Source organism: Artemia sp. Qi Xiang Cuo, chromosome 8, assembly GCF_049724085.1.
Source record: "Artemia sp. Qi Xiang Cuo chromosome 8, ASM4972408v1, whole genome shotgun sequence".
Lineage (NCBI taxonomy): Eukaryota > Metazoa > Arthropoda > Branchiopoda > Anostraca > Artemiidae > Artemia > Artemia sp. Qi Xiang Cuo.
The window spans coordinates 52,986,632-53,003,721 of record NC_142801.1 but is presented as its reverse complement, the minus strand read 5'-3'; the positions used below and the strand labels follow the sequence as shown (position 1 = coordinate 53,003,721).

The following is a 17,090-nucleotide window of genomic DNA, read 5'->3' as shown; positions in this document are numbered from 1 at the left end:
CAGTGATCTATCACTAATGACTATCCATCCCTAGCAAATATTATTTTACTTGCCATACATTTTTTCACCGCCCTACTCTCTTGCTCGTTAATTTTTGTCTGTTGTTTTACTATGCATAAAAATGATAGACGGTTCTTGTTCTTCAAACAGGTTTTTACAAAAGTATTCTCTTTCTGAAATGAGACTAAACCATTTCGATTCAAATGTTGTATTCCTAATGCTATACGACTCTACATCATTTGTGGTCGTGGTGAAAACTATTGAAGAATTTTATTTTAAGTTGGATTCTTCAGTTGTATTTTGAGTTCTGAAATTGAATATCTAGAGGAGAATTCTTTTGAAAGCCGAATTGTAAGTTTATTTTTTTTTGCTACTTTGGTTTTGGACATACTGTATTATTGTTTAATACCTAATGAGTGAACGCATGATATATTGAAGGAATTGATCTTTTGGTACTTTCCCATTGTGTGGGCCTTTCGGGTTAACCGCTATAGAGTAGACAATGATAAAACCCGTTTTTGACGTGTTAACCACTATAAAGTAGGCAATGATAGCGTGGTTTTCATTGTGTGTACGATATTAAACTGTATTTTTTTTTTTGGGGGGGGGGAAGGTACCTAGGTTACATTAGGTTACGTATTTAATATATGCTATTATCTACCCCCAGCCCCAACCCTCCTAATGTGCAAATATATAGCCCAAATTTGTTTCTAAACTATTATATATTCATCCTATTTTGTTTCATTAGCATTAACCAAACTGGACTTTTTAGAAAGGCCGACATAATCGGAAAGCACCGATCTTTTTTCCACGAATTCTTACCGTTTAAATTTTGTTTCATTTGGTGTGTAAAAATTAAGTTCTTTATTATCTGAGAATTGTACTTGTCATGCCACCTTCTTCCCTCAAACATATTTCCCTTCCCTTACAATTATTATTCTGGTTCTTCACCCGTGTAATATTTTCGGTAGGCTTAATATTTTAAATTGCAGTTTAGGATCTTTTTACAGTCTTGCGAAGCTGTTAGGTAGGCGAAGAAAATTTAATGGAAAAGATATTTTGCTCAAATTAGGGATAGCCTAGTAAATTTTGTTTAAATATTCAGGCATATCTTTACAACTTCTAATGCTCGAACAATTAGTAACCCTGTATGAAGGCTCTTGAGATAGAAACAATAGAATTTAAAAATGTTTTATAATTGAATTTTTTCTTAATAACTCTCCCTAAATACAACCAGTACTTATGTATTAGCCAGAAAACAAGCGAGTGGTGGAGTTTGTTTAATGCTAATGAAGTAAATCAAAATATGATGAAAATACAATAGCTTATAAACAAATTTGAGCTATATATTTGCACATAGGAGGGGTGGGGTTGGTGGTAAAGCATAGTATAAATCAAATACATAACCTAACCTAGGTACCTTTTTTTTGCCCCAAAACCCCAACAAACTAAAGTTTAAATATTGTTCACGGAGTGAGAAACCCTTTTTTGCCTAGAGCGCCCAAGGAATTCTCTTGATAAACAAGCTGCTTAACTAGTTTTGTTGTATCATGTTCGCTATACAATTTCTCGGGTGTTTTCTGGCTAATGCGTAAGTACCATACAATCTTATAAACATAAATATAAAAAAAGTTTTTTATCATCTGAAAATAGGCCTAAGGAGCAACATTAAAACGAACAAGAATTATTACATATATGAGGACAAGGGGGGTTGTCCTTGTCTCCTCTTTAAAACCACGTTATTTACGCTAAAGTTTGAATTTTGTCCCTATTCTGTTAGAACGATTACTGAAACACAAATGTTATTTAATTATAACAATAAGAAGCTTTTTTAAAAGTACTAAAAAATCTTAGCGTGAATAGTCAGGTGTTTAATGGTTCATGTCTATTAGTTTTAAGTTTTAATGCTGCTCCTTAATTTCAGGTGGAAAAACTATTTTTTTTATTTAATTCCTGGTATTTTAATGCAAGCATGCCGAAGAATAGTCATTGATTCGCAGAAATCGTTGCAGATGTTATTGAAGGCCCTGATGGCTTTGATTAATGGCACCTACATTACTTATTTGCTAGTTGGCTGTTTTCTATAAAAATTCGTTCCATTTAAATTAAAATCATTCCTTGCTCAAACAAAACACTTACTCTAAATTACTAATGAGGCAGTTCTAATAGATATATTTTCTTTATTTTTAGAAAAATGGATATCTGGAAGTCTTTTTAATCAAAAAATATAAAAAAAGCTAAGTTTGATGAAACCTCGCCTCCAGAAAATAAAAAAGATCTGCAGTTGCTTGATTTAGATGTTTCGTCATCAATAACCAAAGAAATTGTAATGGAACAACCTTCAACTTCAGGAAGATTTGTTGAGCTTCAGGAATCCTTACAATCCAAAAACACGAATGTCAGTGACAGTGCGGTTGAAATTGTTCATTTAGGGAGCTTTTTGGAAAAGCCAGGTATTTCTTATTGTAAAAAATACGAATTGCCAAGTGTAAAGTGTTATTCTCACGATTTCAGGAAAGATGTTTCTAGTATTGGTAAAGATAGCAGTCATTTTAAGAAAAGCTTGTTGTATGCTTATCCATGGTTAATGTATTCAACTTCACTAAAAGACAGGCTTTGTAAATATTGTGTGCTATTTAAGCTAGCCTTGAAGAGAGGCATTTTGGGTTCTTTCGTTATAAAATCTCACAAGAACTTCAAACATTTTCATGAAGACGCAAGGAATCATGCCAAATCCCAGTGCCACCATGAAGCTGTAATTGATGCTAATAATTTCTGTGATTCAATGACGATGAAGAAAAACGACACCAAAGAACAACTGGATTCTGCTATATCTGATCTTATACAGATAAACCGAAGCAAACTTACATCAATTTTAAAAGCAATCATATTTTGTGGTGCTCACGACATTGCTCCCCGTGGAAATCATTCACATGGAGGAAACTTTCAAGCCCTGCTTCGTTTTCGCATTGAAGCAGGAGATCAAGTCCTTATAGACCACATAACAACATATTCAAGAAAAGCTAAATATACATCTCATTGAGTCCAAAATGAGCTAATAAATATTTGTGGTACTCTACTACAAGATAAAATATTCAAAGAAGTAAATGATAGCCAAGCATTCTCTTTGCTAGTATATGGGACTGATAATATTAGTGGAAAAGAGCAGATGTCAATAAGGGTACGTTACATAAAAACGGATTCAAACGCTGGATGGGTGATCACAAAAGAATTTATGGGGTTTGCCGAACTTGAAAAATTAGATGCAGAAAGTATTGCTGATGCAATTTTGCATTTCACTGACAAGATAGAACTAAAAATGGCAAAGCTAATTGGTTTGGGGTTTGATGGATGTTCAACTATGGCCAGAAAAGATACTGAAGTTCAACGAAGAGTCCAGGGAAAATATCAAAAAGTTGTATATTTTCACTCCGCCTTTCAGGGATCGAATTTGGCAGTCCATTGCCTCAATATTATACCAAATATTAGAAACGCAAGTGGCACAATAAAACAAGTGTTCTAATTCTTCAGGCAAAGCACTCTTAGAAGGAAAAGGATCCCAAATATTCCTATTCTGTGTGAAACAAGGTGGTCTGAGAAGTGCAGATGCATACGCAACTTTTCAAACAATTTTAGTACCATCAAGGAAGCTTTGAGTCAACTTTCCACTGACAATGAGGCAAACCAAGAAACGCGTTCACAAGCTTTTCAGTTGGATATTGTAACATCATCAGTAGTTTTTATCGTATGTCTAAAGATCATTTCCAGATACTCTTCATACCTTGAGCCAGTTGTAAACAAAATGCAGTCCGTCGATTTTTACCAACATGCTGTACATATGCACGTAAAAGAGAAATTGTTATGGGTTTTTCAAAAGCACAGAGTAGAAGCAGTCATGGAATTTGAAGAAATTTTCACGGAATTACAAGAAACCTGTGATTTACTGGAAATTGAAATCAAAACATCTAGGACAACCGCAAGACAAACTCATCGCTCAAACAATTCTCCGACTAATTCTATAGATTACTATATGTTAGCTGGTTTTCATTCCTTATTTGGACTCGCTAATTGTGTCACTTGAAATCAAGATTCAATGACCACAACAAAACCCCGTTCAAAGGAATTCTTATTCATCCCAACATTTTAAAAAACACGGAGAAGGATACATTTGTTAATGCAATGAAAGATCTATTTAAGTTCTATGACAATGACAATTTAGAAGTGGAAGCAAAAACGTGGTAAGATGTTGTAGAAAAACAAAGAATATGGTGAGGAAGTGAAGCTCATAGATCTCTTCTCTGAAACTACATTTTTCCCTTCAATTATGAGAGCCCTTGTTAAGTATCGAACCATCCCACCAACAACATGTACTGTGGAGAGATTCTTTAGCACCCTGAGGCGAATTAAAACACGGCCTAGGAGCACTATGAGCGAGGAACACCTATCATATTTGAGCTTATTAAGCATTCACAGGTGTAGAGCACAAGAGCTCGATTTGAAAGATCTGGCTATAGACAAATTTTCCAAACAGAAGCAAAATCCACAATTAGCTTTTCCTGAAAAGTTATAATTTTGTGATTTAAAAATCTTATGTAAGTTTCTTTTCATGAGTTAAATCAATTTTTTTGAGATTTAGATAAATCAAAATCTTAAATCCGTTTTTTATTTTTTGAATTTTTAATGATTAAAAATTTGTGATTATGTTCCGAACTCCAGTTTCACTCATTTCACTTTCATGTGGTTCATTTCATTTCACTCATGTGGTTCACAACAGAGAATTTCGCTAAGAGGGCAAATGTGATCTTTAGCAGAACCCACCGATGTTGACAAAATTTTCTGCCACCATTATGTTTTTTGTCTGTTTTTGTTGGTTTTGAAAGCAAGGCCAATATCAAAATTACATTTTACATTTTAAAAGGGAAAATCGTGTGTTTGTACAATAAGGTGCCCTCGAATGAAATTGGAAGAATATACGGATATTCAAGGATATAACGTATATTTCAATATTCCCCCCCCCCCTAAAATTCAGCCTATGGGCGCCCATGGCTGCGTTCAAATGTGTTTATTTAATTGGAATATATTAAGTTAATCATTTGCTGGTCCCCTCAGCATAAGCTAAAAATATTTTTGGTTAGATTTAAAGGCTCTGTGGGCTGTGGGGTTGCAAGATTATTTTGAATTTTTTTAGCAGTACATTCATTTTGATGCTGTAACTACGTTCATTGGAGCACAATAATTACGTCCTCATGTTGGACGCGGATCGATTTGAAATCAAGGTGTCGCTGTGGATTTTCTGCAGATTTTCGAAAAGCAGAATCACAATCACATGTGTTTTCTGGTGCAATCTGTTTTCTTGACTGACATTTTGTGGTTTTGCTCTTTTTGTTTCTGCTAATCTGAGTGATGTCTTGGATATTTGGACTAAATAAAGGAGATCAACAGCCACCAGCTTTTCCACCAAGTGGGCCTGGTGGTGGCCAGGGCGATCAAGATGATTCAAAGCCACCACGAACAGCATCAGATGCATACAGATTTGATTCTGCTGCATTAGAAAGAGCAGCCCAAGCTGCAAAACAGCTTGAACAGTCAAGTAAGGGCTATTTGCGTTTTCAATTCTTAAATCAGAATGTCTAAATTTACCAGTTCTTGGCAGAGCCTAGACCAAGACCAGGGCTTGATTAACATCTTGGTTATATGGCTCAATCCTATCACTAAGCTAGGAAAATTTATGGCTCTCCCTGGTAAGATTCTAGTTTAGCTACTTTTGGATGTCTTGAAAAGGGGTTAGGTTAGGAATATAAAACTTTCAGGGATGGGTCTACAGGCTAAATCATGACCTGTGCAGGTATTCTGAAGTACCTACCTCCACTCCTTCTCCCCCCAGAGGGTCCTGACTTGGTTAATATTTTCAGTTCATATTATTGACTTGAATAAAATAGACATAGGCTACCACTTGATGCCTTTTATGCCCTTTCCAAATATAGGCTAATAATCATTTTTGCTGGAAATAAATTTAACCCCCACCCCCTATATATACCAATTCAGAGTATATATTTGCACATGAGGGGGGTGGGGTAAATTTTAAATTTACCTCTGATTTACATCAGAAATAGAAATTACCCCCCCCCCCTAATATGCAAATATATACCCTAAATTGGTATATATAGGGGTAGGGGTAAAATTCATTTCTGACAAAAATAATGATTATATTTGGAAAGAGCATAAAAAAGGCATTGGGTGATATGTTTACTTTATTTGTAAGTCAATAATATGAACTGCAAAAAATTTGCCCCTGACTTTGGTAACCTTTAAAAATCTGTGTGTTATAAAAGTGAAATCTTACAGAATAGATCTTCTGCTTAAATGCAGTACAGAAAAATTGTTTTCAGCTTCACAACTTTGCTTAATCCCAATTTATAAGGTTTTAAAGAAATGCAAATACATTTCCAAGATTTTGAAAAAAATATTGATATGGCTTAAAATTCTACTCAAATAAAGCAGCATTCACAAGCGTGTCTAGCTAGAATCCTATGTCTAGACATGTATCTAGCCAGAATTCAATGTCTAGGCAACAAATGTTCACAAATAAAATTTGACACTTAGCTAGACATGCTAGACAAGGCACTTGGCTAGACATTGAGTTCTAGACTCTAGAACTCAATATCTATGATTTTTGATTACAGCCAATCAGAATGTGTCAAGTTCCACTATTTTCATCATTTTTGTTTACATTTTTAAACTGAAATTTTATTTTTGTTTTCTCATTAGTTGTTTTTTTCATTTTAGGCAAATATGAACCACCAGGCATAATAGTGAAGCACACTAAGGCAATTGCTCTGCTTATCTCATCCATTGTCTTGTGACAGTAAAAATAGGGATTACAATTTTGGAAGTTTTGCCCAAATAACCTCTCTTGATTGGCTAGAAATGACAATTTGAACTAAATTTGTAGCTTTAGCTAAGCACCGAATTTTACTTGTGAACGGTCGTTGCCTAGACATTGAATTCTGGCTAGACACGTGTCTAGACATGGGATTCCAGCTAGACATGCTTGTGAAAGCTGCTTAACAGGAATTGCATTTTGAGAACTAAAGCCAAAGACAAAGAAACTGGTAACTGAAAATTAAGGTAAAATGATGTATTGTAAAAATTTCAATAGGTATAGGACCTGCCATGTAGGCAAATTTCAGGACCCTCTTGAGCAAAAAGGAGTGGAGGTAGGTATTTCAAAATGCCTTCCCACAGCATACTTTAGCCTGTAGACTCATCTCTGAAAGTTTCATCAGTAAAATTCTACTTTGGCTATCTTGGAAAGGGGTTAGGTAGGAAAATGAAACTTTCAGGAGTGGGTCTACAGGCTAAAGTATATCCAGGGAAGGTATTTTGAAGTACCTACCTACCTCTACTTCTTCTCTCTCTAGAGGGTCCTGACCTTTAAAAATATATGTGTGTTATAGGCCTAAAAGTGAAACCTTGCAAAATAGACCTCCTGCTTAAATGAACTACAACAAAATTGTTTTCAGCTTCACAACTTTGCTTAATCCCAATTTATGAGGTTTTAAAGATATGCAAATACATATCCTAAATTTTGAAAAAGAAAGAGATTGGTATTCTTAGAATTCTACCCCAATAACAGGAATTGCATTTTCAGAACTAAAGTCAGAGAAAAAGAAACTGATAACTGAAAATTAAGGTAAAATGTTGTTTTGTCAAAATTTCAGGACCCTCTAGAGGGGGAAGGGCTGGAGGTAGGTACTTCAAAATACCTTTCTGGGACATACTTTAGCCTGTAGACCCATCCCTGAAAGTCTCATTTTGCTAAGCTAACCCCTTTCCAAGATAGCCAAAAGTAGCTAAAGTCAAATTTTACCCAGAAATGAACTTTTTCCACACCCCTATATATGCCAATTCAGGGTGTATTCCAATTTAGGGTCTATACTTGCATATTAGGGTGGGGATTCAGTTAATTTCTGATCCAAATGAATGTTAAATTTGGATTCAGGATGCAATTCTGACTATAGAGGTAAGTTTGAACTGCCTTCCCTCCTATGTGCAAATATATATCCTGAATTGGTATATACAGGGGTGGGGGAAAAGTTTATTTACAATACAAATGAATATTAAATTTGGATTCAGGATGCAATTCTGACTACAGAGGTAAGTTTATTTCTTAGCTACCTGAATAGTATGTTAATATAAACATTACCTGATTTCTTTTCTTATGTTCTTTCATAATTTAGTAATCATCTCTAGAGATTTTACATTTTGAGCCCTAAAAGGGCTAAAAGGATTTAAAACAGCCCATAGAAACCTAAAGTTTAAAATCATGCTCCTAAAAAACTGGCTGTTAAGAAAAAATTTCTGTTTGTAGCTGATTCTGAAATGGTAACTATCATTTTACTTAATCTTAACTGTAACATGTATAAAATGTATTTGTTTTGAAAACAAATTTGTAGGAATTTTTAGAAAGATCTAGAACTCCCTAAAGAATGACATCAGTTTTGCTGTGACTGAGGGGTTTCAGGCTCTTTTTAGAAACTCTTACCAATTTTTTTTCAAAATAATATTTTACTACTAAAACTAAGGAAAGTAATTATTGTCATTCCTAAATCATCTGAAAATGGCAATTTTTTCTCACTGGATAGTTTTTCCTAGAAAAATGATTTTAAACTTCTGGTTATTACAGACTGTATTACTTTTTTGGAGCCAATTAAGGGCTCAAAATGAAATTTCCCCCAGAAACAATTATTGAACCATGAAACAGCATAAGATAAGAAAAGGCATATTGTGATGCAATCATTTCTATCCTAGCTATAATATGTTGGAAACTACAAATTTACCATGTAGCCTATGTCCGAGGAAGTGTAATATGCTCCTGCTATAAAACAGACAGTAAAATTCTAGATGAGGAGCTTTTTGCTATCTTGGGAAGTAGTTGAGTTAGGTGAACAAAACACTGATGGATATTTTTAGAGCCTTAACTATACTCTATAGAAAAATCTTTTAAAGTGTAAGCTTACTGCAGCTGACCACATCTAAAGGAAACACTTTAATAAACGAAAAGCTGTACCGTTATATTCCTTATTGTATGTTCTTTGCAAATATTGTGGGTGCTTTCTTGCAATGTATCTCCCCCTCCCTCTTGGTTGTAGAATAAGTGCGAAACTAAAAGAATGGGGAAATTCTAGTTTAGGGGCCTTTTGCTATCTTGGTGTGTAGTTGAGCTAGGTAAGTAGAACTCAGGAATGCACCAAGAACCATAATGATTTCCTGGGAAAATATTTTGAAGCACCTACCTCTACTCCTTCTTTAACCCAAGGGGACTGACCTTTGATGACCTTTTACAATCTTTGATTTATAAAGGTGAAACCATGCAAAATACATCTTATGCTCAGGTAAGCCCCAAGAAAGCCTCATTCCTTTACCCAATCCTGATTTCTTAAATTCTGAAGATATATAGGCTTAAATATTTTTTTAAGTTTAGGAAAAATAAACCTTCAAGTCTCTTAAAATTCCAATGAAATAACAGGAGTCACACTTTTAAAATTTAGAGCCAATGAAAAAGTAAGTAAAAATTGACACTAAGGTAAATTTTTTTTTATTTAGAATTTAAATAGGTATAGATCTGTTATGTATGCAATCTTCTGAGTCCTAGAAAAAACAAAAATTTAGACATAGTTGCTGGACAATTTCTTCCCAGGGTATGTCTTAGGCCCTAGATCCATTCCTGAAAGTTTGGTTTGCCTAATTCAACTCCTTTCCAAGATGAAAGAAGCAATTAAACTAGAATTTTACACTAAAGCAATAAAATTCTTATTTTATAAAATATAGCATATAACAGATTATCATGTTTACTTCCATTGTTTCCCAATTTTAAAATCATCTCAGATATGATTATTACAAGATTCAGTTACTGGAGTAACTGAATATATATTATTAGGGCTATATCTGGGTCCATAAAGGGGGGGGGGGAGGGGAGGGAGTGCATTGTCAGAAAAGCAGACATGATGTTTGGAAAAAGCATAAAATAAGAATCAAACAGTACTACTTTTATTTTATTAGCGTGCTTCCTTTATATGTGGTCAGCCTCACCAAATATGCTTTTTAAAAACCTGCCTCCATCTCTTTCCCCTCCAAAGGGTGCTGACTTTTGATGAACTTGCACAAGTTTTGTGTTAAAAATGAAACTTTTAAGAATAGGTCTACTGCACACGTAAGGCCAAAGGAAAGTATTCTGAGCCCCATAACAATATCAGTTTAATGGTTCTACTCCTCATAAGAAAACATGCAAAAAAAATAAATAAAAGTAGTACCATTATATTCCTTATTTATGTGTTTTCCAAATTTCATTGTTGACAATGCACCTCCCCCTTTGATGGTTCCAGATGTAACCCTAGGAATACATTAAAAACAAAAAGGAAATACTAAAACAGTGAACTTCCAGTAACTCCTACTTTATAATATTCAAGATGTTTCTATGAATCAGAATATAATGTTTTGTTCCATTTATATCCAATTTCAAACATGATTTTAAATAATATTTTTAGCAAATAATGCACTCAATCTTGACAAAGATAGATTCCTGTCTGCAACCTAAATTTTTCAAGTGTAGACGAGCTACATGTTATACAATGCAACAGGAGATGAAAAAAAAACAACAGAAAAATATAATATAAAGAGCTATAATTGGGACCATCAGGAGGGCGGGTGCATTGTCAAAATAGTGATCATGATATTTGGGCAAGGCATGAAATAAGAAATCTAGTGGTACTACTCTGTGTTTTAATGTGTTTCATTGTAGAGAATAGAACTCCTAAACCGAGACCCCCATAAATTTGTTTAATCCTGATTTATTATGTTTCTAAAGATTTGAAAAACATATCTTCAGTTTGAAAAATTAATCCTAATGTAGCTTAAAATCATAGGCTACACTACTCAAGTCTTGACTTATCAGGTCCTAATTTTGCTTAAAATCTAGCTCAAATTGCTGGAATTTTCCTTTCAAAACATATCATTAAAGATGAGTAAACTTGAAGTAAATTTAATGGCAAAATTTCATAAATATATTGATAACAAGGCTCTGCTAATTTGGAAAGTAGCTAAGCTAAATGAGTGAGACTTTTAGGAGGTCATCAGTGTTTCAAACAGTAGTAAACTAGAAACCCTCTCCCCCCCCCACTGACACATACTAAAAGAGCAGCAATTGAACATAAAATCTGAATCATTTTAGTGGGGTTAATTCACAAAATTTAGTAGAGGGGAGAGGGGACAATTTTGTAATTAAAAAAAAATCCTTTAAAAATACAAAAAAAAACATTATTCAGTGAAATGCCTCAGAAAAGGAGTCTCTTAAAAAATCTATAGAATGCTCCCCCCTCCAGTTGTCACTACTGAACCATTCATTAGTAATATCAAAAATAACTTTGAAATTAGAAATACTAACTGTCATTTCTGAGTAAAAATTGATTAAATTCTGAAGTTAGAAACAAATTTGAATGGAGAAATAATTTATATATACATATATATATATATATATATATATATATATATATATATATATATATATATATATATATATATATATATATATATATATATATATATATATATATATATATATATATATATATATATATATATATATATATATATATATATATATATATATATATATATATATATATATATATATATATATATATATATATATATATATATATATATATATATATATATATATACCTTTGTTTCTTTTAATGGTTCAGGTGGTGGGACAAAAACTTCTTCTTTTGCCTTGGCTTGTCTTTTGTCATTATAAAAGACATGTCACCACCTTTGTTTCTTTTCATTGTTCAGGCGGTGGGACAAACATTTCTTTTTCTTCCAACGATTTATCTAGTCCATATTTTGATTTTCAAAGTATGGTAGACATTGATGACCTTATCCATGTCAAAATTCAAGACCGGATCATCATCACTATACCAGTTTTTTGTTCTTTAGGCAAGTTAATGTCTTTTCATACTGAATCTATTCAAAATATTTAATTATTACAGCAAGTTCGATTTCTACTAAGCTTCAAACTTTTGGTTTTCTTTTTGAGATTTGAAATCGTCGTAAGTCCTTTTAAAAATATATTCAAATAGTATTGCAGTTACCACTTTTTTGCTCTTTTATGCAATTTAATGTACTTTTCCATGTCTGAAAATCTTCAATTTTTCCTCATAAGTGTGACAAGTGCAATAACGTCATTGCAATACTGTTGTATATAAAAATGGTTTTACTCACATAAATAGTTATTAAGGCTCTTAACGAATTTTCTCAAACTTCTCACCGATCTAGATCGTTTTTTTAGGCCAGAATATACTGGGATGCCAATTTATAATTTTTTAATTTCAAAAGGTTTTTAACCACACCAATTTCATTTAAAATGAGCCATTAAACAGCTCTCTACGATGTTCCAGTGCCAAGCTATCTGAGGAGAAAGAGAGAGAAAAAGATGTCATATATGCAGAATATCATGATTTCAGCCTCTTATTTTTTTATTTTGAAGCCAATATAAGTTTCTCTTTGTTCATGCCTAGCGACAGTAAGTTTCCTAGGTTGCTAGCTACTGCTGCAACCCAAATATGAATGACATCATATGACGTCATGAAGTATTTTACACGACGTCATTTGCAATACATGAAGTCATAATATGATGTCGTGAAGTATAACGTGTGCATAACGTAATTGTAATTTTTACCGTATGACGTCATTTTCAAAAACCCTAACCCTTTTAACGAATTTTCCCAGACTTCTGACATATCTAGATCGTTTTTTATGGGAGAATATCCCAAGATACCAATTTTACCGAAAAAACATGGAGCTGTTTTTGAGAATTAAAATACAATTATTACTTACAGTGCCAAGCTATCTGAGGAGAAAGAGAGAAAAAAAAATATGTCGTCTACGCAGAATATAGTGGTCGCAGCCACTTTTATTTTCAAGCCAGTAAATTTTTCTCTTTGTTCAAGCCAAGAGACGGTAAGTTTCCTTGGTTGCTAGAAACCACTGCAACCCAGATATGAATGACATCATATGATGTCATGAAATATTTTTTATTACATGATGTCGCTTGCAGTACATGACGTCATCATATGATGTCATGAAGTGCATTGCGTGCATAATCTCATTGTAATTTTACTACACGACGTCATTTTCAAAAACAAAAATTAACGCTCTTAATGAAATTTTCCCAGACTTCTCACCTGTCTAGATCGTTTTCTTATGCGAGAATATCCCAAGATACTGATTTTCACTCCCCAAAAAATATGGAGCCATTTTTGAGAACTGAAATATACAATTATTACTCACATATAAAGATAGTATATAAAATTAAAAAAGGGTAGGCTACAGTAATTAGCTGGCAGAAGAAGTTAGAACACTGATATGAAAGTGACTGATGAAAGAAGAATTTACCAAAATGGGTCTATTACCTTCTTTCTTAATTATCAAGTTGTATAATTTTTAAAAAGTGTAAAGAGGGGAAAATTGTTTGATTATAGTGGGTATTAGAGGCTAGAGTACTGAGGAACATGTAAATCTTTTTCCCATTTCTTTTCTTTGGCTTGCTATGTATGGTTTTGATTGATTTTTGTTTTTAATTCCTAAATTCACATTTCTAAATGCTATTAAGTATTAGATTTGCTGCTAGTCTTTTACATTGCTCCATATTGAGGTTTTGAATGACTGTTGGATCTTCTTTTAAAGGAGACAACAGATAAACTTTTAGGGAATGAAGCTGTTCTTCAAGTATATTGAATGAAGCTGTTCTTCAAGTATTCTGTTTTTGGTGTGATAGTCAAAAGATATTCATCTTATGACTATCACACCAAAAACAGAATACTTGAAGAACAGCTTCATTCAATATTGCACTTTGATTTGGGATGATCTTCCTGGAGATGTTTTCCCTAAAAGTTTATCTGTTGTCTCCTTTAAAAGAAGATCCAACAGTCATTCAATGCCTTAGCGTCTGTCTTGTTGGGTGGACAATAGGGAGTATAATGCAAGAAGTCTCTAGAGAAGGGGGTGAATTTGTGTACTTGTAGAGAACAGGTATCAACACTGCATCAAACCTTTTGCTAACAGACTGAAGAGAGTCATGTGTAATAAGTGAACCTGGCCTATTAGGCCAGGCAAACCAACCAACATCTTGTCAAGCCAAGGGACCAAGAGTTCTTTTTGCTAGAATTCATCAATACCTTAAAGAAGTGGACAGACAGAGTATATCCTATGATGTCCCTCCTCTACAGATTATACCATCAGACTCTATTGAAATTTTCTTAGTTACTAAAGAGCAACTTGGAACTTCAATCCTCCTTTGTCAGAGGAGAGCCTCATAGCCACTGTACTGCAGTAACTGTTAAGTAACAATGTATTATCATGTTTTAAGTTATAATATGGCTTGATTGTGGCTCAATAATAATCTATTTATTTTTTTAATTAGTCATAATGCTACTTAAAAAAAAACAACCTAGAATTTGGAAACAGAATCATTCATATATTTTTGCATTCAAATATCTCTGCTTGGGGAGACTCTAACTTCAGTAAATTTAGTGTTTAGATAGAGATTTAGTGATATTTAGATATATATATATCAAATTCATTTAATTCAAAAACAAGACAGCTCTCGTGGGCAAAGCCCAAATATGATGTCTCTTAGTCATAATTAGCAAAATAAAGTTGTCTGATAAAACTTTGTCAGGATAAATAAACTAAAGGATAAATAAAGGAATCATATAATCATATGATGATTTTTTTTTATATTTCAGTTACTATGGCTAGAGTTTGCTCTTTAATATTACTAAAAAATCACTTAGGTTTTCTGTCGTCACACAAATTTTATCGTAGTAATTTGTCCTATAATCTTGAATTTTGATGCTACCTTATATACATTACTATGGGCTAGACTTCATTCTTTACTATATGTTCTTGACTAGAAAATCTTGCATTTTGATGCTGCCTTATATCCTGTACTTGATTTGCTTTAGCTCTTCTGTTAGTCTTGTTAAGTTTGATGGTCCAGGTTGTTCTATTTTAGTATTTTTTTTTCCGAAGATAATTACACACAGGAAAAAGCCTATGGCGTTTTCTGATTCGGAATAGCAAAAGACAAACCATAGGAAATCAGGCAGTAAAGTCCCATACCCCATACCCCAGTCAAATATGATCCCATACCCCAGAGAGGCAACTTTTCAAAAGATGCTTGTGTTATGTTATTTTGCCAAAAGTGTGTTGTATCATCATGCATATGATATTTTAATATTCCACTTGCTATGGCCTAGAGTTTAATCAGTCACCATAAAAAATTACTGACTTTTACTGGCTATTCAATTACGTTTACTTAATTCAGTAACAACAAGGTATTTTCCATTGGATATACCCCTGAAATATCTAAACTATGCATTTGCATAGGCTATAACCTTTGGCTATGACGTCATTCATTACCTTGCATATGAACATGCAGTTTTTCATAAAAAGTTGAATTTTAAGATGTTGTTTTTTGTTAATTACGAAAGGCACTAGATGTAGAAATGAACCATTTTAAAATGGACCATTAAATAGCTTGAAAAACAGAAAAAAGATGTTTTCAATGCAGAATATTGTGGTTGAAGCCACTTTCCTAGTTTTTCATGCCAATCGATTTTCCTTGTTGTTCAAGCCTACGGACTCTAAGTCCGTAGGCTTGCAGTCCATAGGGCTTTCAGATAAGGTGGATCTAATGGTGTACTTTTGTGTTAAAATTTTTTTTATTACTCTGAGATGTGTTTGTCTATTCAAATTCATTTAATTCAAAAACAAGACATAGCTCTCGTGGTCAATGCCCAAATATGATGTCTCTTAGTCATAATTAGCAAAATTAAGTTGCAAAATAAAATTCCTTGAGGTGAGGAGTAAGGTAGAGGGAACCACCATAAATTATTTGCAGTGATCTCTTCTGAACTCGTTCTATTTTATCAGTTTCATCCTGGGTAAGGGCAAAGTGCCAAACCGGACAAGCATATTCAACTAAGGGGCGGATGAAAGTACAAGATATTAGTTTCAGGTTGTGCTTAGGAACTCAAAATTTTTTCAGTGTTTTTAGCATTTGGATTGCGCCGTTAGCTTTTTTACAATTGTCTTCGTAAATTCTCCCGCCATGAGAGGTCAGAAGAAATCACCACACCAAGTAAAGTTATTTTATGGCTTATTAGCTCGGAAGCAATAGGAGGTTCGAAAGACGGTTGAGTATTCGGAAGAAACGAAAATGTCGTGACCAAGCATTTGTCTTTATTCACGACGATGTTTAGTTCAGCCACCTCTGAGGTAACTTGGTCGATGAAACCAGCAGCATTGCTCTTCAAATCCTTCGATACGATTTCCGTTAAGGACAAGTCGTCAACGTATTTCCATCTGTCCACCAGCTCAGCAGCAATTTCATTTATCATGAGGAGGAAGCCCAGCGGCCCGATCACAGTTCCTTGTGGAATTCCATAAAAAAACTGGCAGAGAAGTGGAAAATTGGTCTTTATACTTCACAGTTTGCTCTCGATTTGTTAATAAGCTCTTGATGATCTTAATACTAAAGCTGGGTATATTTTTTTCTGTCATTTTTTCTAAAAGGATTTTGTGATCAACAAGGTCAAATGGTTTTCTGAAATCAATTGCAATTAAATTTATCCATTTTCCAGGTTCATCCAGGTGTTTTAAAATAAAACCAATTAAATCAACGAGGTAATGAACTGTCGAACACTTAGGGATGTTACCAAATTGCTTTCGATCAGTTACTTTCAAAAGATACTTTTTCAGCCATGCGGGAACAAAGCTTTCGTATATTCTGCTAAAAAATGACGTAACTGTGATCGGCCGGACACCAGAGAAATCATTAGCTGCTCCTTTCTTTGGAATGGGGGTAATAAACCCTTTCTTCCATTTCTTTGGAAAATATCCTGTTTTTGTTGTATTATTGAAAATTATCTGAAGAGGAAATGACAATTCTTTAGCAAATGCTTTAATGAGAGCAACTGGAATGTCAAAAGGGGCAACGGAGGTTCTTTTTAACGAAGAGAGTT

The 17,090-nt window shown here is 33.6% G+C and overlaps 1 protein-coding gene across 1 annotated transcript in view; it reads left to right on the top strand.

Moving 5' to 3' along the window:
- Positions 1–5,305: 5,305 nt before the first annotated feature.
- Positions 5,306–17,090, top strand: part of bor (ATPase family AAA domain containing bor) — a 59,057-nt gene continuing 47,272 nt past the window's right edge. The window contains exon 1 of the mRNA XM_089093584.1: positions 5,306–5,590. Coding sequence (XP_088949710.1) covers positions 5,404–5,590 — 187 coding nt within the window. The 5' untranslated portion in view covers positions 5,306–5,403. The remainder of the gene's footprint in view (positions 5,591–17,090) is intronic.